Source organism: Molossus molossus, unplaced genomic scaffold, assembly GCF_014108415.1.
Source record: "Molossus molossus isolate mMolMol1 unplaced genomic scaffold, mMolMol1.p scaffold_m16_p_21, whole genome shotgun sequence".
Lineage (NCBI taxonomy): Eukaryota > Metazoa > Chordata > Mammalia > Chiroptera > Molossidae > Molossus > Molossus molossus.
Genome location: NW_023425357.1, coordinates 28108317 through 28130456, shown reverse-complemented (window position 1 = coordinate 28130456; position 22140 = coordinate 28108317). Strand labels below are relative to the sequence as shown.

Genomic DNA, 22140 nt, shown 5'->3' with positions numbered 1-22140 from the left:
GTTGTTGTTGTTGTTGTTTTATGTCGTATTTTGGTGGAAACATGGATGTCGGAAGAATTGGTGTGTTTACCTGATGATGATGATTCATGAAAAAGCATAGTCTCGCTGACATGACAAAGACCATGGAATTTAGCACAGCACGCAGAGGGAAAGGGAGACACAATTCAGGAAACCCCTATTGTGAAGGGATGCAAGAGTTTACCCTCAATCTCCTGAGAAGTGATCAGAGTTTATTTCTCCTAAGATTCCCCAATGCAAAGACGAATCCTGCGGGCTGTAGGGATGGGGGCCCCACGCTTCCCTCTTTGCAGAGGCCACTAGTCCTTTGCCTGGCTGACTAGACTCACGAATACTTCCTACTTCTTCTGAAAGGTCCGCCTCTCGCTTTAGCAGCCGAGTTCCATAGGCCGCCCAGGTTGCGCACGGCACTCCCACTGGCGGCGGCTGCTGTCCGTCAAGCATCCTATTTCTGCCCAGACTCCACCCTTATCCCCTGGCTTTCCTGGTGGATAAGGGAGGGTGGAGTTGCCTCACTTCTGGGAGAGCAAGTCTATTGGCCAGGCACACTATCTATGGTTATTTAGGTTGTGAACGTCCTCGGGTGAAAAGAGGAATCGGCTGGAGCCTTCGATTGGGTCCGGGACAATGTCAGTCAAGGAATGGGCGCGTGCAATCGCAATCCAACGCACAGAATTGGTAGGAGGCGGATACATCCGGAGGGAAGCCGGCATCTCTTGATTGGGCCATACGGGAGGCAGTGCCGCCCTCGTACTCCGGATTGGGCCACACGTGAGCCGCGCCCCCCTCACGCCAACAGCCTTCAGGACCAGAAGTGGACCCGGCTCGCCTGGGGTAGCGGGGTAGCCGCGCGTGCCAGTCCGGTGGAAAAGAGTGCCCAGGGGGCTAGCTGGGTCCCCAGCCAGATCCGACGTCGACCCGGGAGTGGTGCGCTGCATCTCAACGGTGAGCGAAGACCAGTGGGCGGCGGGAGAGGGGTCTGGCTCCGCGGGCCGCAAAGGAAGCTCCGCTCCTGCAAGTTCCTTCGGAGCGTCGTCGCACCCGGAAGTGTGGCAAGACGTCAGTCGCACCCGGAAGTGTAATGCTGCCGAGGCTACGGGAAGTAATGGTACCCGGCCAATCGAGATGCCGGGTTAAAACAGGTGTCTATCTGGGTGTCTTTATTTCCTGAGACTCGGTAGATCTTTCCTTTTCGGCAGGTGTTGGAGGATGCAAGTATTTGATCATCTTTTTAAATGTTTCATCCTGTTGAAAACTGAGCACTAGAAGGGTGCACAAGAGGGCTGAGCTCAGTAAGGCTTTTAAGAAGTTTCTTTTGCTGCCCGTCACCCTCAATTCCCCTTTCGCACAGGGATGTGCAGATGGAGGCCGGAGGAGACACTGCTGCCCCAGCCCCCGGGGACGCAGAGGACTTGGAGGACACGCGGTTCCCCAGTGAGGAGGCTGCAGACGGTGGAGGGGTTCATGAGGACCCGACAGATTTCGGAGACCGGGACCAGGAGGAAACAGGTATGCTTTTTCCTCACTAGGGCCTTGGGAAGAATTTCTGGGGTGTGTCATTGTTGGGGGCGGTCAATGAGGGATCAGTAAAGAGTCTTTTGGGTCTAACAGGGTTGCATGCGGTCCGTAGGAGGTCATTGTTGACTCACATTGTAGTTTAAGTCATCGAGGAATGAAAAGGAAATCATTGGGCACCAGTGAATGTTCACTGGGGACTTGGAGTGAATTTAGGTGTTTGTAGCAAAAAAAGATTTGTTGGGGTTAAAGAGGGGCATTTGAGGATTTAGGATTTTTAGGTCAATGACTGACCAAAAGAAAGTCAATAGGGTCAAAGGTGGACTTTAGAAATCAGGGTCTTTTGGGGCTAGGATGTTATTTAAGTCATTGAGGTGGAGAGGGGGATCAATGGGAGCTAATGGGCACTCAGTATTTACATCATTGAGGAGAAAATGGTGAGTTGTTGGAGGGAGTATTTTAAGGAACCAGATGTTGGTGAATGTTAATGGTGATTACTGGTGGGGAGGGAGTGAACATCAATGAGATTATTTGGAGAGTTAGAGGGTCCTTAGGAGAGTCTTTGAAGACCCAGGTGGATGTGTAAAGGTATTCTGTGGATAATCAATGAGAGTCATTGAGGGCATTGCTCATTGACCACTTTGGAGTTAGTGGATGTTGATGGGGTCATTGGGAAGGATCAGTGGACATCTTTAAGATTAAATCAGTGGACATCTCATAGTTGGGGGAGGATCTTTGAGAACTTGGGAATTATTGACAAGTAATGGTAGATATTAGGAGGAAGTAATTGGTAATTGGGGGCATGTGGAGTCATAGAATGTCAATGAGAGAATGAAGGAATATGAGATCATTGGGATTTTATGGGAAAATTGTTGAGACAGTTGCCAATGGATAATAATGGTTGTCATTAGGGGATCAATGGACATTGACTGGATTAAATGGGAGGGGTGTCAGGGGAGTCATAGGGGGCATTGAAATCATGGGTTTCATTGATGATTGTTAATGGGGAAGGGCAGTGAAGGTCATTATTAAAGTCCTGTGTGTTAGTTATATTATGATGGTTATTGTAGGGAGGGGAGTGGATACCACTGAAAATAACGGAGGGTCAGGAGAGTGAGTGGAGGTTGTTGAAGTCCTAGTTGTTAGTGGAGATTAATAGTGATCACTGGGGAGAAGGGAGAATGGAATAAAAGAGAGTCATAGGAGGACGTCTTGGATGTTAGTGGAGGTTAATAGTGGTCATGGTGGTGATGGAATGAACATGGAGTAGAATAGATTATGGCTCAGGGCTGTCATTGAAGGTCATTGAAGATCCAGGTATTAGTGATGTTAATGTTAATTAGAGAAGTCAGTGACCAAAATATTAATAGATGTAATGGTGGCCACTACATATATTGAGAGGTGAATAGATACCAACAGAATAATGAGGGGTCAGAGGTTATAAATGGGGGATCAGTGAAGATGAGTGTTATTCAGGGGCAGTAGGGTGCTTTGAAGACTCGGAAATGGCAGTTATTGAAAGGGGAATAACTGGTCTCTAGGAACATAGAGCGTTCAATTATGACAATGAGAGATCGGACTAACAGGGTTTTAAGGGGATCTTGTGGATGTAATTGAGGGGCAGAGGAGGTCTGTGTCAGTATCAGTGGTCATTGGCAGGGGGACTGGTAGACATTTGGTGGGTCCTTGGGCACATGGGGTTAATAGGAGTCCACAAGCAGATGACCCACCAGGGGCTCCTTTTCAGGATCTGAGACCAAGGACCAGCCACCCACCCTGCTGTCACCTCTGCCCCAGTCAGAGTCCCCATCATGTACGTGTGGGCTCTGGGATCCTGCCTCTGAGAATAATCCCATGGGTGACCCTGAGAGTGGCTCTGGGGTCCAGGGCGGAGACCCCAGTGATGAGGACTGGCGCAGCAAGCGGAAGCATGTGTTTGTGCTGAGTGAGGCAGGCAAGCCCATCTACTCAAGGTACGGTAGTGTGGAGGCGTTGTCGACTACCATGGGTGTGATGACAGCCCTCGTGTCCTTCGTGCAGAGTGCAGGGGATGCCATCCGTGCCATCTATGCTGGTGAGCAAAGGGGCAGGAGGTAGAACTGGGGGCAGTGACTGGGAATGTGAGTATGGCTGGCTGGGTGGCTGACTTCCTAGGTCTATCTGACTTCCTAGGACACTGTCCAGCCAGCCAGGTCCATGGGGGTCAGTGTATGTAGATGGCTCAAGGAGGGTGGGTGATGGCTGTTGTGTCCATCTGTCAGTTTGGCCTTCTGGGTTCTGAGCAATTAACTCACTGGGATGTACGTGGCTGGCTGGATACTTCCTTGTTTGTCTGACAGCATGATTTTGTGGGCTGTGTGGCTGAGTTGGGTGTCTTTCTGGCTGTGTCAGTCCTTGCTTCATCTTCCCCCACTTTATGTTGTGTGTCTAACCTGCTTCTTTGACCATCCCGTCATGTCTTTACAAGTGTTCGAACTCCCCCATATTGTCCTTACCCTAGTCTGAGTGTCCACAGAGTGACCGCCCAAGCTTGGGCCAGAGGTGTGTGTTCAGGAAAGGGCGGAAGAGCCTTACCTGACCCCCTCCAGTCACCACTGACTGGTCTCTACCCCCTGCCCACCCCTTCCCTCCCCTAGAGGACCACAAGCTGGTGTTCCTACAGCAGGGCCCACTGCTGCTGGTGGCTGTGTCAAGGACTCCTCAGTCAGCAGCCCAGCTGCGGGGGGAGCTGCTAGCTGTGCACGCACAGATCGTGAGCACACTGACGCGCGCTAGCGTGGCCCGCATCTTCGCCCGTAAGCAGAACTACGACCTCCGCCGCCTGCTGGCTGGCTCGGAGCGCACACTCGACCGGCTTCTGGACAGTGTGGAGCGGGACCCAGGGGCCCTGCTCCTGGGTGCTGTGCGCTGTGTGCCCCTCGCTCGCCCACTGCGGGAAGCACTGGGGGCACTGCTCCGACGTTGCACAGCACCTGGCCTGGCACTGTCCGTGCTGGCGGTGGGTGGTCAACTGGTGACGGCAGCCCAGGAGCGGACTGTGCTGGCTGAGTGCCGGCTGGACCCAGCCGACCTGCAGTTGCTGCTCAACTGGGTCGGTGCACCCGCCTTTGCAGCAGGGGAGGCATGGGCACCTGTGTGCCTGCCCCGCTTCAACCCAGATGGTTTCTTCTACGCCTATGTGGCCCGCCTGGACGCCATGCCTGTCTGCCTGCTGCTGCTTGGCACCGACCCTGAGGCCTTCCATGACATGGCCACCTGCCGGCGCCTGGTGGAAGATGGCATGCACACCCTTGGTGTCATGCGTACCCTTGGGGAGGCTGCCAGCTTCTCTAATGCCCCATCAGCCAGTGCCCCTTCCTATAGTGTGCAGGCTGTGGGGGCACCTGGCCTCCGGCACTTCCTCTATAAACCACTGGACATTCCAGACCAGCACCGCCAGCTGCCTCAGTTTACCAGGTGAGTCCTGACCCTGTGGGCAATTGGCCGGGTGGAAAGGCTTATCTAACTGAAAGGTTCAACATCTCATAGACATGATTTGAGAAAGAGAGCAAACTGTGCTCTAGAAAGATGGAACAGAAAGGGTGTCTAACTGATGAGGGAGGCTCAACTAGCAATCTCAAGGGATCCCTTATTCTAACGGAGACCAGGGCCCCGTACTCACGTAATCACATAGTGTGATGGGAAAGCTGGTCCTCTAACCATGGAGTCCTAACCATGTCCTCAAGTCTAATGGGGAATAATCCTTTAGACTTAATGAAACTCCCTAGACTGAGGGGAGATGAACCAGACAATAAAAGCCTAGACTGACCTTGTCCCCGCCTCCGTCCATCACGGCAGCCCTGAGCTTGAGGCTCCGTACAGCAGTGAGGACGAACGGCAGCGCCTGTCGGACCTATACCACCGCCTGCATGCGCGCCTCCATAGTACCTCCCGGCCTCTGCGCCTCATTTACCACGTGGCTGAGAAGGAGACGCTGCTGGCCTGGGTGAGTTGGGTAGAGGGCTCTGAAGGGGTTAATTCTCTGCTTCAATTCTTTTTTCCCTCCATAATGTCTCCCCCTGGTCGTAACAAACTCCATCCATCAACAAACGCCGTGCCTTTGTATGGATATGTATACTTTTGCCTTCAGCACCGTCCCTGCCATTACACGTGTCTTTGAAACCCATAAGGATCAATCACAGTGTCTACCAACCTCGTTCACCCCATCATTCTGTTTGCTGTTCCCCGATTAGCGACTAGTACAGTGTCTTTGACTTTCAAGAGGCCCCATTAACAACCATCACTGTGCCTGCTGATTTCCCATTAGGCTTGCCCATGTGTCTGTGGGCCCAGTTCAGCTTTGACGCCGAGTCCCTGCGCAGCACTCCTTGGACTCCACAGGCTTAGTCCTGTGCTGTGCCTTCTGCCTGGGATATCCTTCCCTGGGGTCTTCCCACGGCTTCTGCCTCACTTTCTGCGGGTCTATTAAAAGTCAGCTAATCTGGGAGTTTGGTCAAGGTGACCCCACTGGAAATAGCACCTCGCCCCAGGCTCTGCCATTTAGTGCACATTTATTAAATAATTTATTAGGTGCCTATTGTGTATCAGGCATTGTTCTGGGCCAAGGACTTTTTTATTTTTAATTTAAAAAAAAATTTTCTTTATTGATTTTAGAGAGAGGAAGGGAGAGGGAGAGATTGAAACATCCATGAGAGAGAACATCGATTAGCTGCCTCATGCCCCCAACCTCCCTACCCCTCCCACGGGGGATTTGGCCCACAACCTGGGCATATGCCCTGACCAGGAATCGAACCGGCGACCTCTTGGTGCATGGTTGATGCCCAACCACTAAGACACACCAGCTGGGCTATTTTTAATTTTTTCAACTTTACTTTTCAAGCAATTTTAGATTTATAAAAAAGTTGAAAAATAGTGCAAAGAATGACTACAAATAGTTCTGTCACCTAGTTTCTCCAGATGTTCACCATAGTAACTTACCAAAATCAGGGAATTAACATCAGTATAATAACATCTAATGCACAGACTTCATTCAGATTTCACCAGTTGTCCCAGTAATGTTTTTTGTTTTTGTTTTTGTTTTTTTTATCCTCACCCGAGGACATTTTTCAATATTTTGTTCAGATAGAGTGAGAGGGAGAGAGAGAGAGAGAAACATCGACGTGAGAGCGACACATCGAGTGGTTGCCACCCACATGACCCAACCAGGGCTGGGGACAAACTGCAACCAAGGTACGTGCCCTTAGCGGGAACCGAACCCGGGTCTCTCCGGACCGCAGGCCAACGCTCTAACCGCTGAGCCAAACCGGCCAGGGCCCCAGTAATGTTTTTTACTGGCCCAGAATCTAGTGCAGGATCACATGTTGGTTTTATTCTGGAACAGTTCCTCAGTCTTTTTTGTCTTTCATGACCTTGGCACTTTTAAAGAGTACCCGCCAATTAGTTTGTAGAATGTCCCTCGACTTAGGTTTTTCTGTTATTTTATCATGACTAAGTTGGGGTCATGTATTTTTGGAAAGCATATTACAGAAGTGATGATGTGCCCTTTTCTGCATCCTATCAGGAGGCCCACAATGTCAGTTTGTCCTATTGTTGATGATATTAACCTTGATCACTTAATTAAGGTGGTGTCTGTCAGATTTATCCACTATAAAGTTAGTATTTTCCCCCTTTGTAATTAGTAAATAGCATGAGGTGATTATGTTAGTGTTCTGTTTTTCATCATACTTTCATCTACTAATTTTAAAATCCATTAATGATTCTTGCCTGCAAGAGTTATTACTCTGGTATTTACTAGACGGTGATTTTTCTAACCCTATCGTTTCTTCTACACTTATTGTTTGAGATTTTATTGTCTTGGAGAATTTTTTCTTCTCCTGTATTTGTTCGTTGAATTTGTAATTTTATATCCGTATGGTCTCATGGATTTTTCTTTAATTCAGTGGGCTAAAAGCCTTTTTCTCTAATTTATTTTTCTTGTCTACTTTTATTTTGTTGCTCAAATAGTCTCTGATATAGCCAGTGGGAGCTGTGATTTAGGCACGCTGGCCCCTGTGTCATTTTGACATGTCCTCATCGCTGCCAGAATACTTCTTTCTGGCACAAGATGTTCCTGCTCATCTTGTACTTTCTATGTCAGTTCATTTGTCCAAGTAGTCCTTGTACCTTTTAGTGAAGAGGAAGTGTGGGGAGAGCAGGGAGAGGTGGTGTGGAAAGATACTGGTGATCTGGTCATGTTAAGTCTCTCATGTTGTCGTAAGGATTAAATTGGATTAACCCTCTTATTACACTCAGAGTACAGATGATAAAGACATAGGTATGTGGAGCTCAGAACATGACTTTGTATACATCATTTGCTCATTGAAAAGCAGTGTTGTTATACCCATTCTACAGGTAAGCCACCTGAGGTCCACACATAATAGCTAGCATCACCCAAGTGAAGTCACTAGATCGAAATGATCCTTTGGCTCAACTGAGAACCCCTGGCCTACCCATGACACAATACCAGCTTACCTGCTTTAGCCCAGTGACTAGGCAGCCCCAGATGGGAGCTGCCACCAGGTACATCTTCCAGACAGGAGACAGGCATGGGGCTAGGGTTGGATGGACAGGAGTGGGCATGACCAGCTCTAGCCCAACGGACTCTGTCTCCTCTCAAACCCACAGGTGACTTCCAAATTTGAGCTCTATACCTGCCTCAGCCCCCTGGTGACCAAGGCAGGTGCCATCTTGGTAGTGACCAAACTCCTGCGCTGGGTGAAGAAAGAGGAGGATCGGCTCTTCATTCGTTACCCACCCAAGTACTCCACACCCCCAGCACCCTCATCTGCCTCTACGGACCAAGCATCCCATAATGGCCTATTCACTGGACCTTGAGACACAGAACTCCTGGATTGGGCAGTACTGGGAACGGCAAACTTTGGCTTTTACCTTCTGTCTCCACCCTAGAAATGGGGCAGGTGGGAGAGAAAGGTGGGGTGGTTGATAGTGTCTGTGGCTGGTTTCTCTCCCTGGGCAATGGGGCAAGATCTGAGGGCTTGCTTGCCCATGAATGAGAGATGGGGGGCAGCATGATTGCACACAGGTGAGCTGACTACTTCCCCAGCCCCTCATGCATTTCCACCTCTGGAGAAATCCTTAGGCCTCTTCCCTTCCCTCTGTCTCACTTCCTCCACTTGGATGATTTTCCAGCCTCTGTCAGGGGCTTTCTCCTGCAATCCTGGGCAACACACCCTCCATCCTCCATCTGGAGTCGGCTTCCTCAGTGGGCTCTTAGCCTCGAGTCTCCAGGGCTGGCCAGTCTGTTTTGGTGGTCCATGGGGGGATTCTGGAATTGGGAATGCAGGGCCAGCCTGTGCTGGAACTGGCCTGAGGATACTTAAAAAAAAAAAAAAAAAGAAGGAAAAGGTCTAAACTATTCCCCACAAGGACATTCCTTTGCCCTTCATGTACTTCATCTTTACCCCGTCAAAAATGACCCATCAATGTTGGCTGCTGCTAATGTTAATGAGAAAGGCGGCCCCCACGGTGTACCTGTCTGTGTAACCCAGGGCAAAGCCCCTGTCTGCACGTGGTAGCTGAGTTCCAGAGTTGATACAAAGGAGGTGCACTTAGCTTCCAAGGCTTGTTCTGCTCATTCATGAAATGGAGATAACTAACTTCTCACTGGTTGTTAAGTGAGGATTTGTGAACGATAAGGGACTCAAACTCTTGTGTAACACAGCATAACACATGCACATTTGTCCCAGGCTCATAACCTGCACTACACAAGCAGCAACCTGGAGAGGGAGAGACCTCCCTAGAGTTGGTAAAAGTACTCACAACACTCATTCCCCAACCCACTAAGACCATAGTTCTGCCCTTGTTTTCTCTAAACTGGAGTTCCAGGCACAAGTCGTAACTGAGTGCTAGGCTGGCCGAAACCCCATTGCTGTCATTCTGGTCAGTTGAGCAGGCACGCCCTGTGCGCATGCGCACTGCAGAGTCCTGCTCTCGCCTGGTTTTTTTTCCCCAACCGGTTGTCAAAAACGCATGCGCCAAATTTCTGCGTTGGAAAATGGCGGCGAAGGGGGAGCCGCTGGAAGTCTTGGAGGAGGCTGAGGAGGGTGAAGGTAATCAGGGTGAGCTGGCCTCTGTCCCATTCTGATAAAGATATCGATAGCAGTACTTCAACAGCAAAAAAATTAAGCCTTTGATAAAGTACTCTTTAGTAATGGGAAGGTGAATAACATGCATATTCTCACCTAGATTCACTCTTGTCAGCTTTATTGGACATACTGCCTAGTATTTTAAAGTAAACAATGCTTCAGTATACATCTTGTCAACGAATGGAGGTGGACCTCACAAAAAACACTCTGCTACTGCCACGTCTGAGAAAATGAACAATAATTCCCCAATATCGTGACACCCAGCACAGTCACACTGGCCTCTAATTGGCGACGGCCACGCCCACAGACAGCTCTTCTCCGGGCTTGTGATACTGACACCCACACCCCAGTGAGAGGGGCGAAGCTGCCTACAGACAAGTGGGAAATGCAGTCTAGACAAGCAAACCTCCCGACAGTGATCCGCTACAGTGCCACTAGCATTTTTTTTAACAAGGAATTTTCAAAACGTACCAAAAGAGAAAATAGCATGGTGAATGCTCATGTACCCATCACTGTTCAACAGCTGTCAAGGTTTCGCCCTTTCATCTATACCCCCTTTCTGCAGTCTTCAGACCGCTATATTAATAAACATGATTGCATTTTATCCGGACCTATCTATGCAGACATCAATAATAGTGATTATTGTTTATTGTCCTGGGATGTGAGCTCCATGAGAACCATTTATTGCTGTTCCCCCAGTGCCCAAACTGCCTGCTTGGCATATAGTAGGTGCTCAATAATTTTGTTTATTATATGAATAATGAAATAACTAACATGGGGAGCTCTCTTAGATTAGGGCCACACACTGAATGCCAGCTTTCAACAAAGGTCGGACAAAGATGACACATGCAAATAGATCTCATTTATTAAGCACTTACTATATCTGCCAGAGTGCTAAAAACCTTTTAGTATCAATCTTTCAAATTTGTCAAAATTGAAGTTATTAACTTGATCAGCAAGGGAGAAATTTTAAAAGCATATTAAGTTACCATTCCTAACCACTAAATTGGCTTTATAAAGGGAGGGATAATGTCTAATATTGATTACTCTGAGGGAAAAGGTCATCACTTGTCTCACTTGAAGAGCTGACTAGTAAAGGCTTTGCTAGAGGCAGTTGACAGAACATTTTTAGCATCCTAAAGTGCTATTTCATATCTTCAGTCACTGCTTAGTAATCAGGAGAATTCAGAGATGTGCGGACCAGAAGTCATCAGAATGTTATTGATGGAAGCAAAACACAAGGAGCAATTATGGAAGTGGCTAAACGGGTATAATGCATATTGTGCAATGCCTCTGTGGTGGACCTTAATTTTTTAAGCTTCAGGAAAAAATAATTAAATTCCAATTTAATTTAAAGTAGTTAAAAAATAATTTTAAAAGGATAAGGTCATGATTTATTGACACAGAATGAACTCCAAAAAGATATTTTTATGAGGAAAAAAGCAAGTTTGAATTTTGAAAATAAAGTAAGGGCAATGTCAACTGTAGCCCTTCGTGGATTGCACACAAAAAAATCTGAAGGTGAAAGGCTCAACTGGTGACTCTTAACAAGGGACTTGGGTCTTGGGGACTGTGCAAGTGGGTGCATTTTTGTTTGTTTTATTTTTCTTTTAGGAAAATGTAAGTAGTACTATATAATTTTAAAGTATGAGAAAAAATTTGAATGGCATCCGGGGGTCATATATTAATATTGATTAATATTAACATCTTTGTTTGGGTGGTTATACTGTATACCTGGTAGGTTCCCCTTGTATAGAGGAAATGTACACTAGACATTAAGGAATAATGGGCCATGATGCCTGCAATTTATGGTACAGAAATGCTCGTGAATGGGAAATCTGATACAAGGGCAAATAGGAGCATTGTAGTCAATTTCTACAACTTTTATGTACATCTGAAGTCATTTCAAAATAAAATGTTTAAAAGGGGCTCATGCGCTATCGGCTGTTTTGTAACATGGATTTTTTTAACTTTTATCAAGATGTTAGTTGGATCATTTAAAAGATTTACTCATCAGCCATGATCTCACCCTGTTTCTAGGACTAGAAATGCAGGGGAGAGGAAAAACAGAGATGGAGCTTTCACAGATACAGTTGCAAAAGACAGCTATAAAAGACGTGGGGACAGTCGGGGAAATCATATGTTCTGGGTACTAGATGATATTAATGATCTAATGATTGGTGATTATTAGTATTGGTGTGATTATAGAATTGGAGTCATCTAAGAAAATGTCTTCAGTTAGTGAGACAAGTATCTGGGGATGAAATGTCATGAAGCCTGGGGCTTGCTTGAAAATACTTCACAGGAAAAAAATAGCTGAAGCAGTTATTAATGGTTGTCAGATCTGGGTGATGAGTATATCAGTCCATCACAGTATTCTACTTTCGTATGCATTTGGAAATTTCCATAATGAAATATTTTTTAAAAAATAACAAATACCTCTCCATACTATTAAAGTAGCATTCATTTTTTTGTTTCATTTCCAAACATTAAGAGTATTTAAAGATGTTTAACGTCTCAGGAGGATACATATCAGCCTATTAATATCAGAGAAAGGCAGTGAGATTTGGGGCCAAGGGGAGGTTTCATTTTTAACTTCACATGTTGTATCATGTTTGAATGTTTTTAGAATGCTACTTAGATAAGAAAGTAAAAAAGCAATGCATGAAATACATGTTACTAAAAGAGCTGAGTGTCTACACCAAACTGTTGGCAGTGGTTACTTCTGGAAAGGGGAGTGACTTGGGGAAGGGTCTGTTGGTGAGGGGAGAATTTTACTTTTTACCAAGTTGTTTAAAAATTCAAACGCAAAATTGAATCAATGCATACTAATATGTAAAAGGTTTCAGGCAAGACAAATATGTAAAGAAAGTGAACATACCACCAAGTATTTCAATCAAATTTAATAAACTCGGGTTAAGAACCCCTACTTTTCAACATGATTTTTAATGGCTGCAAAGAATTTCATCCTACAAATATGCTATAATCAGCTAAGGCATCTTTAGGTTGCTTCCACTTTTTTAAGATTAAAACAATGAAACAATGAATATCTTGCCCATCTCTTTAATTATGTCCTTAAGATAGATTTCTAGAAGTAGAATTTCTGATCCAGAGGAGTTGAGTAAGTTTTGGATATTTACTACCAGAAAGTCTGAAATGAGCTACTGTTTTTGTCTATTTAGATTGGCAAAAATGAAAAAGGTTGAAAACATACTTGGCTGGTAAGAATATGGGAAAGGAGTCTCTTCTGGGCCTGCCAAAAACAGATGGAGGGCAATTCCATAATACCAGTCAAATTAAAAAATATACATGCCCTGCCCTGGCCAGGTGGCTCAGTTGGTTGGAGCATCATCCTGTACATCATAAGGTTTCGGGTTTGATTCCCCAAACAGGACACATACCCAGGTTGCGGGTTTGGTTCCTGGTCAGGGCACATATAGTAGGCAACCGATCGACGGTTCTCTCACATCCATGTTTCCCTCTCAAATCAATAAACATATCCTTGGGTAAGATACCCTTTGATCTAGCAGGTAGCCTTCTAGGAATTTATCCAGTAATACCCTCTCATTTTCACAAAGAAAAATGTACAAGGATAGTGTTGGTGTATTGGGTTGAATTGTGTTCCCACCAAAATTTCATGAACCCTGGAATCTCAAAATGTGACATTATTTGGAAAAAGGGTCTTTGTAGTTATAGCTAGTTAACAGATGAGATTATACTGGATTAGGGTAGGCCCTGATCTAGTGACTGGTGTTCTTATAAGAAGAGGGAAATTTGAACACAGAGAGATAGAGTACAAGGTGAAAATACAAACACACACAAAAGGAAGCCCCAGTGTGTGGTCCTTTGTTTTGGCAGCCCAAGAAAACTAATAAAGATGATCGCTATAACATTGTTTGTAACACAAAAGAAGGGAGACAACATAAGCATCTACTAGTAGGAAACTGCTCTTAAATTGAGGACCACTATGCAGCAACTAAAAAGAATGAAAAAATTACCAGTACGCATTGTCAACTGAAAAACACAAGCTGTGGAACATCATTTATGATGACACCACTCATACCTTAAGTGGAAATACACTTGTATATGAATTATCTCCAAGTATACACAAATAGCTTGTAACACTAGTGACTGCTGAAGAAAGGGAATTGAGGAACTTAGGGTGTGAGGGGAATGGACTTTTTACTGTATATTACTTTTTGGCTGTTGTGTGATTTGTGAGCTGCCTTTTATAGTCTCTGCCATTTTCCTCGGAGAGGGTTGGGTCACTGGGATTTGACCTTTTGTCATTGATTTCAAGAGGTTAAGATGTCAATTTTGTTCTGATTTTTTTGTTGTTGTTGTTTGTTTGTTTTGTTACTATAATCCTAAAAGTAACACAGGGTCATGTTAAAAATATATGGAAGTATGTAGTGAAAAGTGTGTTTTGATCAAGATCCAAATTAGGTCTATTTATTACAAATGATTGATATATATCTCAAGTCTCTCTTTTTGTTTTTAATGTTTTTATTGATTTTTCTTTTTTAGAGAGAGAGAAACATCAATGAAAGAGAAGTGTCAACATTGACAGGCTGCCTCCTGCATTCCCCCTACTGGGGATTGAGCCCACAACCCAGGCATGTGCCCTGACTAGGAATTGAACCAGCAGCCTCTTGGTGCATAGGTTGATGCTCAACCACTGAGCCACATCAGGCAGCTCAAATCTTTTTTTAACCAGTTTTCCATCTCCCTTTTTCTTCATTGCAATTTATTTGTTGAAGAAACAAGATTGTCTTGTGGAGTTTCCCAGAGTCTTATAATGCTGATCACATCCCCATGATATTATTTGACATGTTTCTCTGCCCCTTTGTATTTCCTTTGAATTGGTATTTAGAGATGGAAACCTCGGTAAGACCTTTTTCTTTTTCCTTTTTGGTTGGCAAGAATCCTTCATAGGTGGTGTTATGTTCTTCCATCAAGAATCTCATAATACCCAGCTGACCCATAAATTTTTAAGAATTTGCAAATTGTGTCCTGTAATGATTTTAAAGAAATTCATATGAAATCTTTCTGCCCTATTGCATTGGTTAGAACTTCATCCTGATTTTGAACAGCAGCAGCAAAAGTGCTTCCCCTTCTCTCCCGAGTTTCATTAAGGAATCTGTGGTATCCTTTGACCTCAGGGGGAAGCTGACCATTAGGGACCCTGATTCCTCCACACACACCTGAGTCTCAGGGACAAAGGACAGGGTTCTGCAGGCGCCCTGCCCTATCTGGAGTCCTAGCCCTCAGCCTACCCTTGGTTCCAGCCCAGGGTGTCTGCAGAACGCACTGGGACTTCCTTCCAGGCCCAGATAGGCCTGGACCTTTTCTCAGTCCCCTCTCACTCACTGGATCCTGTAATTCTGGTTTCCATCTCCACAGGGCAGACCAGGCCTTCGAAGACCGAGGACTTGCTGGCAATGGTGAAGAAGCTGCAGAAAGGTTGTGTGACTCCTTGTATCTGGGTTTGTTTATTTATTTTTATTTTTGTTTTTTAAGATTTTTAAAAATTGATTTTTAGAGAGAGAGGAAAGGAGAGGGAGAAAGAGAGAAACATTGATGTGAGAGCAGTACGCTGATTGGCTGCCTTCTGCACACCTACCAGGGGTTGATCCCACAACCCAGGCATGTTCCCTGACTGGGAATAGAATTAGCAACATTTTGGTGCATGGGATGATGCCCACTGAGCCACACTGGTCAGGGCTGTCTCTCTTTCTCTTTCTTTTTTTTTAAAACCTTTACCTGAGGATATGCTTAGAGAGAAAGGGAGAGAGAGAGAGAAACATCCATGTGAAAGAGAACCATCTATCAGTTGCCTTTCATACATACCCCAACAGAGGACAGAACCTGCAACCCAAGAATGTGCTCTAACTGGGAATTGAACCAGCAGCCTTTCAATGCTCAGGACAAAACTCAACCAGCTGAACCACTCTGGTTGGGCTTCCCTGGGGTTTTGAGTCAGGCATGTGGCTCAAACCCAGCTCCCTCAAATCACAACCTTCGGAAATTATCCCATGGCACTTTTTCCCTCTAGTACAATTTATTCTTTGAACCAAAAATACAGCTTCAAAATTTAAGAAGTATAAGGGGATGGAAAACCCTATACTCTTACACACATACTCTTACACACACACACACACACACACACACACACCAGCCATCTGTTTCCTGACCCACAAGCCAGCAGTGACTAGATTTTAAAAATACATTTGTGAGTGTGTATTCTTTTCCCACCTTTTTTATATATAAATGGCAATAGCTTTGTGCCTTGCTTTGCTTGTTGAGGGGGCCTGGGGGCCAGCCTACATCAGGGCCGGGCAAAGTGCTGGCTGGGTTTGAGGTTGGACACACCCCTTCCCCGGCCCATCTTTAGGTAAATTCTACAGTCCTTCTGTCTGTTCCTAGTAAAAGTGAGCCTCCCTTCCACCCGGCCCTGCGGCTGCCTGCAGAAGTGCACTGGGGCCCTGCCTAGGGGAAAACTAGTGCAGCTGCAGGGCTGGCCACCTCCAGTGAAACAGACCCGCGCATTTGTCAGTCTGGCTAGCACCTTGGAAGCACCCACTGTCCTAGAAGTTGGAGTGGGTGGCCTCGGAAAATCCAGGGTTTGAGCTGATTAACTCCAGAGTGTTGGGGTTGGTGGTGAGCCCCAACAAGGGCTGGGAAGCTTTTTGGCCCAGCTCTGGGCTGCTGATCTTGAAGCCAAGAGGGACGAGGAAGAAGGCTTCCTCTTACAAAGTGCTGATATTGGGGTTGTGAGAACGTAGGCATGACTCCACTAAGGAGACAGTGACCTCCCTTAGTGGAGTGACCTTACTGGAGAACTTGAAAGCTGCCACCCACACAATTAAAGCAGCATTTTCCCCGTTTCTCTAATGAGACCTATCCCAGAGTCTGGATGGATGAATTGCCAACTGCCCTGTCAGGCTTTAATAGGGTGGGGCAGGCAAGTGGTCTTCGTTGGCCCCCACCACACTCAGAACTACTTCTAGAAGCCTCCACCATGTCCCAGGTGGCCCTGAGTGATCTGCACCCCCCCCCCCTCCACCTTGCCTCTTGCTACTCTCCACTTGCTTATAGACTCATCACACCTGCCACACCAGCCCCTTAGCCATTACTTTGGGCATCTGCCTCATTTTCTCTGCAGGGTCTACACACTCGTCCCTCTGCCTGGCATGGTTCCTCCCTCCACACCCACCACACCCACCAAACTGCAGGGATCCCCTCCCTCTCTACATTTGGGGCCTTTCTGTAACTCAAGAAGCACCTTCTACCCTTTCACTCTTCAATCCCTTACTTCACTTCATCCCCTTCACAGTAGTTACTGCCACCTGCATTATTATCATATATCTTTGTTAACGTCCATCTCCCACCCAGCATGCAAGCCCTGCAAAGGCCCTCTTACGGAGCCCAGCACACAGCAGACACTCAATAAATGTGTGTTGATGACAGCAGCAGAGACACTGCTAATACCCACCCCCTCCATCTGCCTTGGACAGCCAGGCTTCTGTCCCTTCTGGTTCAGTCTTTCTTTCCTTCTGCAGAGGGAAGCCTGGAGCCACAAATAGAAGACCTGATTAACCGGATCAATGAGCTTCAGCAAGGTAAACTGGGACCTAGGCTGGCCCTGGACTTTGAATGCCTCCACTTCCTCATCTATAAAATCCAGGCCCCTCCAGGTTGTTTGTAGATGAGTGTGCAGTGTCACAAGCTGAGGGAGAGTAACAGGCTAGAGGCTGCATTCACACAGTGTCTTCTCCTGTTTTGTTTTTTGTTTTTTGTTTTTGCCCAGCAAAGAAGAAATCCAGCGAGGAACTGGGAGAAGCCCAAGCCCTCTGGGAGGCCCTGCACAGGGAATTGGACTCTTGTAAGTGAGACCAAAAGAAGGATCCAGAGATCCCATGACCACTGCTGGTGTTCCTGTGCACACCTCAGGGACTTTGCATGGGTTGTTCGCTCTATCTGCAATGCTCTTATTCTCCGCAATCCAGACTGCCTCTTGCTATCTCAAATCACCTTTCCGCTCTTAGCTCAAACTTCACCCAACAGGTCTATCTTGATGGTCCCATGTGAAAATAGAAGCTCACCTTCTCACTGTCATTTCACTCTTGCTTCATTTGTTTCTTCATCGTCTCTATTTTCATCTGACTTGGTGCATGTATTTATTTCTAGACATCTCGTCCCTCAGTAGAAACCCTGTGCATCCTGCAGAGGCATTTCTCGTATGGCATTTCTGGGAATGTGGGCACCGAGGGGGAGAAGCTGGATCAAGGTGGTGCCCAGTGGGAGTGGGTACAGGGAGGGATGAAGATACCTCTCTTCTCCTGGGGCTGTACCAGACCATCTGTGTGACCTTGAGCATGCCCTTTGCATGAAGTTGCAGTGGGGGCACAGGATATAGCCCCTTCCTTGGAGGCTCAGAGTGTCATTGTGTTTGTTTTCCAGTGAATGGAGAGAAAGTGCATCTAGAGGAGGTCTTGAGAAAAAAGGAAGGTATTTACCAGCTGCTGTGTCTTCATTATTTGTACCGCATCACCTTACAGAAGCCCACAATCCCTAGAACAACCAGAAGAATCCCACTGAAACGCAAGTCAGGGTGCTTCTCTCTCTGCTCAGTCTCTCCCTTGGCTGCCACCTGACTTGAAGCAATCACTAAAGTTCTCTTAATGCTCTTCAGTGCCCATCACCTCACCCAAGCCTGACTCCCCAAGAGCTCTCACAGGGCCCTCCTGGTTCTTCTTCACAGAAGCACTGAGGATCCTCCAGCTGCACTGCCAAGCAAAGGAAAGTGGGGCTCAGAGGTAAGAGATGCTGCCCAGCTCTTCCCCACCTCGTTCTCCTGCTTGAGGGAGGGGGGAGCAAGAGCTAGGGAACGCACATCTTGGACACACACTACTCTTTCCCCCTTTTTATAACACAGACTAGCTAGACAATGACCACTGTGCTCATCTTGGATGTTAGATAGTGGTGTTAAGATGAACTAACTCAGTTAATCATTCCTTACTAGTTTCTCTATAAATTTCATCCACTGGTGTTATTCTGTCTTATCCTATTGGTCATCCAGCTCATCTGCTGTCCATTCATTTGTTTATCTGTCTGCTCATTTAGCGCCCTCCCCCCAGTCATCCATTTACCCACATATCCATCTACCCACTCATCCACCCACTCACCCATTTATCCATTCACCCACCAATACATCTGTTCTACTGTCCAATTCTTCATCCAGTCAGCCAGTCACACATCATCTCTCCAGCCTTCCATACAATCATCTTCCATTTATTTAATCATTTATTCATCATCTCTCCATATTTCCAGTCATCTTCATCTAGCTGTTCATTTCTTCACTCAACCATCCACTCTGACATCTATCCATCCTTCCAGTAGTCCTTTTATTTCCCCACCCAGCCATCTCTCTCCACTCATCATTTCCCTCACCAGCCATCTTTTCAGCCAGACATTCACCCATCCAATTAACTATCCACCCAACCATCCATCCATCTGTCTCTCCATCATTTGAACCTTTGCTTAATCGTTCTTGTGACCCAAGGTGTCACACCCTGGTGTACCATGATTGTAATTGTGCAGGAAAACCTGGTAATGGATAGATAAAGTGTGTGTATGCTTAACTATGCCACATACACAGTTTGTTCATTTATCAACATAATCCTCACAATGACAAAGGAATTAGGGCTAATGTCACCCTTCCATTATTACGACCATTTTACATATGAGTAAACAGACCCAGCGAGGTTAAGTAACTTGTGCAGGATTACAGTAGAATAGCAGATCCAGGCTTTAATCCAGAACTTTAGAATCCATGAAACTAAACTAAGCATGATGAAGGTGATGAACATATACCCCTCAAACCACCACTCTTGCAGGAGGGAGTGGGGGTCATTCAGAGAATGATTGACGTTGTCTTTCCCTTCCCTGGAAGCAGGAGTTCATGGACCAAGTTTCCACCCATATCTCTCAGATTGAAGAGAGTTGTAAACAGAGGAAGCTGGGGTAACCCCTGGGGTCACCCCAGGTCTAGGCCTTGGTGTGGCACTAGGTAGGGGGTGGAGCTTGCATCAGGGAGAGTTTGTTGGAAGAGGAGCAACTGGAACCCAGGCTTGGAGGATAAAGCCCAGAAAGGGGCTCCTGACAGAGGGAACACTGGGCAAATATCTAAAGCCTGTGCATGAAGAACCCCTAGACTGGGCTGGGCTGTGTGTTCTCTTACTTCTGGGTGTTGGCCCCTAGGCCCCAAGTGGAAGAACAGCTGGACGATTTGATGGGCCAGCACAAGGACATCTGGGAATTCCAGGTGAGCCAACCAAAGTCCCTCCTCTCCTGGCTTCAGTGTCTCCAGTGGCTGCTCAGGTCCACCTACAGCTCAGGCCCAACTTCATGGAACAATCCTTGACCCCATTTTTTTTTGCCCATCCCCCAATCCTGCAGCTTTTACCTTCAATCTGGCCGTCTCTCACCATCCCTCACTGCCACACAGTTGCCCAGACTGTTGTAACCATTACTGCTTAGCTCCTGCTCACCTAGAGCGTGCTTACCTTGCATTGGCAAGAGGAAACCCTGAAAAGCCATGGTCAGGTTATTCCTTTATTCAACTAATGTCGCTGCATGCATCTTGCAGTATTGCAGGCAGGAGGAGACAGTAGGGGACCCCAGGGCCAGTGTCTGCCTGTCCTAGGATGGTTTGGGGCAGGGGGAGGCATACCCAGACTCTAAGAACATAAGCAAAATAGATCATGTAATATCAGGTAGGGAAGGCCTCAGCAAGTGACATCTGAATGCTGACACAAAGGAAGTAAGGGAGGAAGCCATGCAGGTATCTGGGTGCAAATGTTCCTGGCAGAAGGAAAGGTCAGTGTAAAGGCCCTGAGACTGAAATGTGCCTGGAACATTTGAGGAAGAGCAAACTGGAGGATGGACAGGGAGAATGAGGAGAGTGGCAAGACATGAGATTTGAGAGGTACCTGGGGACCTGGGAAGCAATTGGGAACTATATCTCCACCAACGCTCAGCCCCAGCAGAAACTGCACATTGACTTAATAAATGGTCGAAAGAATGAATGACCTAATTCAAATAAGGGCTTTCAGAGAGGTGCGAGGGGGAGGGGCCAGGAGTACAGGAGGACAGACAGGCCTCTTCTCTCTCCTCGCAGGTGCTGGAGCAGCGACTGGCCTGGGAGATCCGTGCCCTGCAGAGAAGCAAGGAGCAGCTGCTCACGGAAGGTGGGACTCCAGCGTGGGGTGGGGACGAGGGGGCGGGGCCGGCTCACCGGAGCTCCGGGCCCCGCCCATGACGCCCCGCCCCCGCCGCCCGTGCAGAGAACCTGGCGAGAGGCAAGCTGGAGCTGGTGGAGCGGAGGCTGCGCTCGCCGCCCGCGGTGGAGGGCGCCCCGGCCCTGCAGGAAGGGTGAGAGGGGCAAGGAGGCCCTGGCGAGAAGTGGCGCGGAGGGAGGAGGAAGGAGGAGAGAGGAGGGAATGGGCAGCCCGGCCCTCCCACCTCGGCCTCTGCAGGTCGCCGGGTCTCGGCAGCTTCCTCCCCGACTTCTCCACTCTTGCTCTCTTCCTCCTCCTCCGGTCTCCTCTGCCCCTTCTCCGCAGGCTGAAGGTGGAGCCGGAGAAATTCGGGGGGCAGGTTTCCACCCAGCCCCAGAGCACCTCAGATGACGGCGCCCACAAAGGAGAGGTCGGGAGCCAGGGATGGAGGCAGAGCGGGCCGGGATGTCCCCAGAGTCCCTCGGGGAGAGAGAGAGGGTCCGTGGGGAGCAGGGCACCCCCGGCGGTGACGGTGACAGGGCGAGGCGGCCGCGGGCCGGGCGGGCTGACTTTCTGCTCCGGCAGGCCAGCCCGGAGCTGCTGCGCGCCCGCCACGAGGAGGACCTGGAGCCGCCGGTGGACCGTGCCCCGACGCCCCGCTAGGCCGGTCGGACCCACCCGACCCCCACCTAGCTTCAAGTCCCGCGAGAAATAAAGGCAGTGCTTTCCGACGCCCCTCCACCTCGCTGAGTCTGTGCTTCAGGAGTCCCTGGGCGGGTGGAGGGGGCAGGGGCGGGGCCCCAGGCGCTTTGGGCGGTCTCGGCCGGACCCCGCCCCCAGGTCCGTGGTGGCTCCTGCAGAAACTCAATGCTGTAAAGGTTTCTGAGCAGTCCGTGAATAAGTGGGTGTCAAATCCACCCCATCCCCACCGCCGCATCTTGGGTTCCTGAACCGTCTGTTTTGCCAAGAGCAAGAGGGCACATGTTAAAAACCCACATCAGGTCCTGTTGGTCTCCTGTGGTTCAGCATGAATCCCAGAGTCCCTGCATTTCCCAGACTCCTGCCGCTTGACCTCTTGGACCTGTCATACCTGCCTGCCTACCTGGGCTCCCCCTCACCAGTTTCCACCCTTCTCCGAGCACGTTGTCATCTCAGAGCCTTTCCGCTGCTGTGTCCGCCTT

The 22140-nt window shown here is 47.8% G+C and overlaps 2 protein-coding genes across 2 annotated transcripts; both read left to right on the top strand.

Annotated features, from left to right (window-relative positions):
- Window positions 1-832: 832 nt before the first annotated feature.
- Window positions 833-11597, top strand: MON1B (MON1 homolog B, secretory trafficking associated). Its single transcript, XM_036275299.1, has 6 exons — window positions 833-963; window positions 1370-1527; window positions 3281-3607; window positions 4170-4989; window positions 5371-5518; window positions 8197-11597. The coding sequence occupies exons 2-6, from the start codon at window positions 1380-1382 to the stop codon at window positions 8404-8406; spliced, it is 1653 nt and encodes a 550-aa protein (XP_036131192.1). The 5' UTR covers window positions 833-963; window positions 1370-1379; the 3' UTR covers window positions 8407-11597.
- Window positions 9587-21622, top strand: SYCE1L (synaptonemal complex central element protein 1 like). Its single transcript, XM_036276056.1, has 11 exons — window positions 9587-9641; window positions 15081-15140; window positions 17240-17299; window positions 17488-17562; window positions 18141-18188; window positions 18442-18496; window positions 19941-20004; window positions 20860-20929; window positions 21026-21113; window positions 21305-21389; window positions 21545-21622. Exons 1-11 carry the CDS (start codon window positions 9587-9589, stop codon window positions 21620-21622), a joined length of 738 nt encoding a protein of 245 aa, XP_036131949.1.
- The last annotated feature ends 518 nt before the right edge of the window (window positions 21623-22140 follow it).

Coding starts and splice junctions, on each gene's coding strand:
- MON1B (XM_036275299.1), top strand. CDS start 1,380: ATGGAGGCCGGAGGAGACACTGCTGCCCCAGCCCCCGGGGACGCAGAG. Junction 4,990..5,370: donor CAGCTGCCTCAGTTTACCAG/GTGAGTCCTGAC, acceptor CCATCACGGCAG/CCCTGAGCTTGAGGCTCCGT. Junction 5,519..8,196: donor AGGAGACGCTGCTGGCCTGG/GTGAGTTGGGTA, acceptor TCAAACCCACAG/GTGACTTCCAAATTTGAGCT.
- SYCE1L (XM_036276056.1), top strand. CDS start 9,587: ATGGCGGCGAAGGGGGAGCCGCTGGAAGTCTTGGAGGAGGCTGAGGAG. Junction 17,563..18,140: donor GCACAGGGAATTGGACTCTT/GTAAGTGAGACC, acceptor TTTGTTTTCCAG/TGAATGGAGAGAAAGTGCAT. Junction 21,390..21,544: donor ACGGCGCCCACAAAGGAGAG/GTCGGGAGCCAG, acceptor CTGCTCCGGCAG/GCCAGCCCGGAGCTGCTGCG.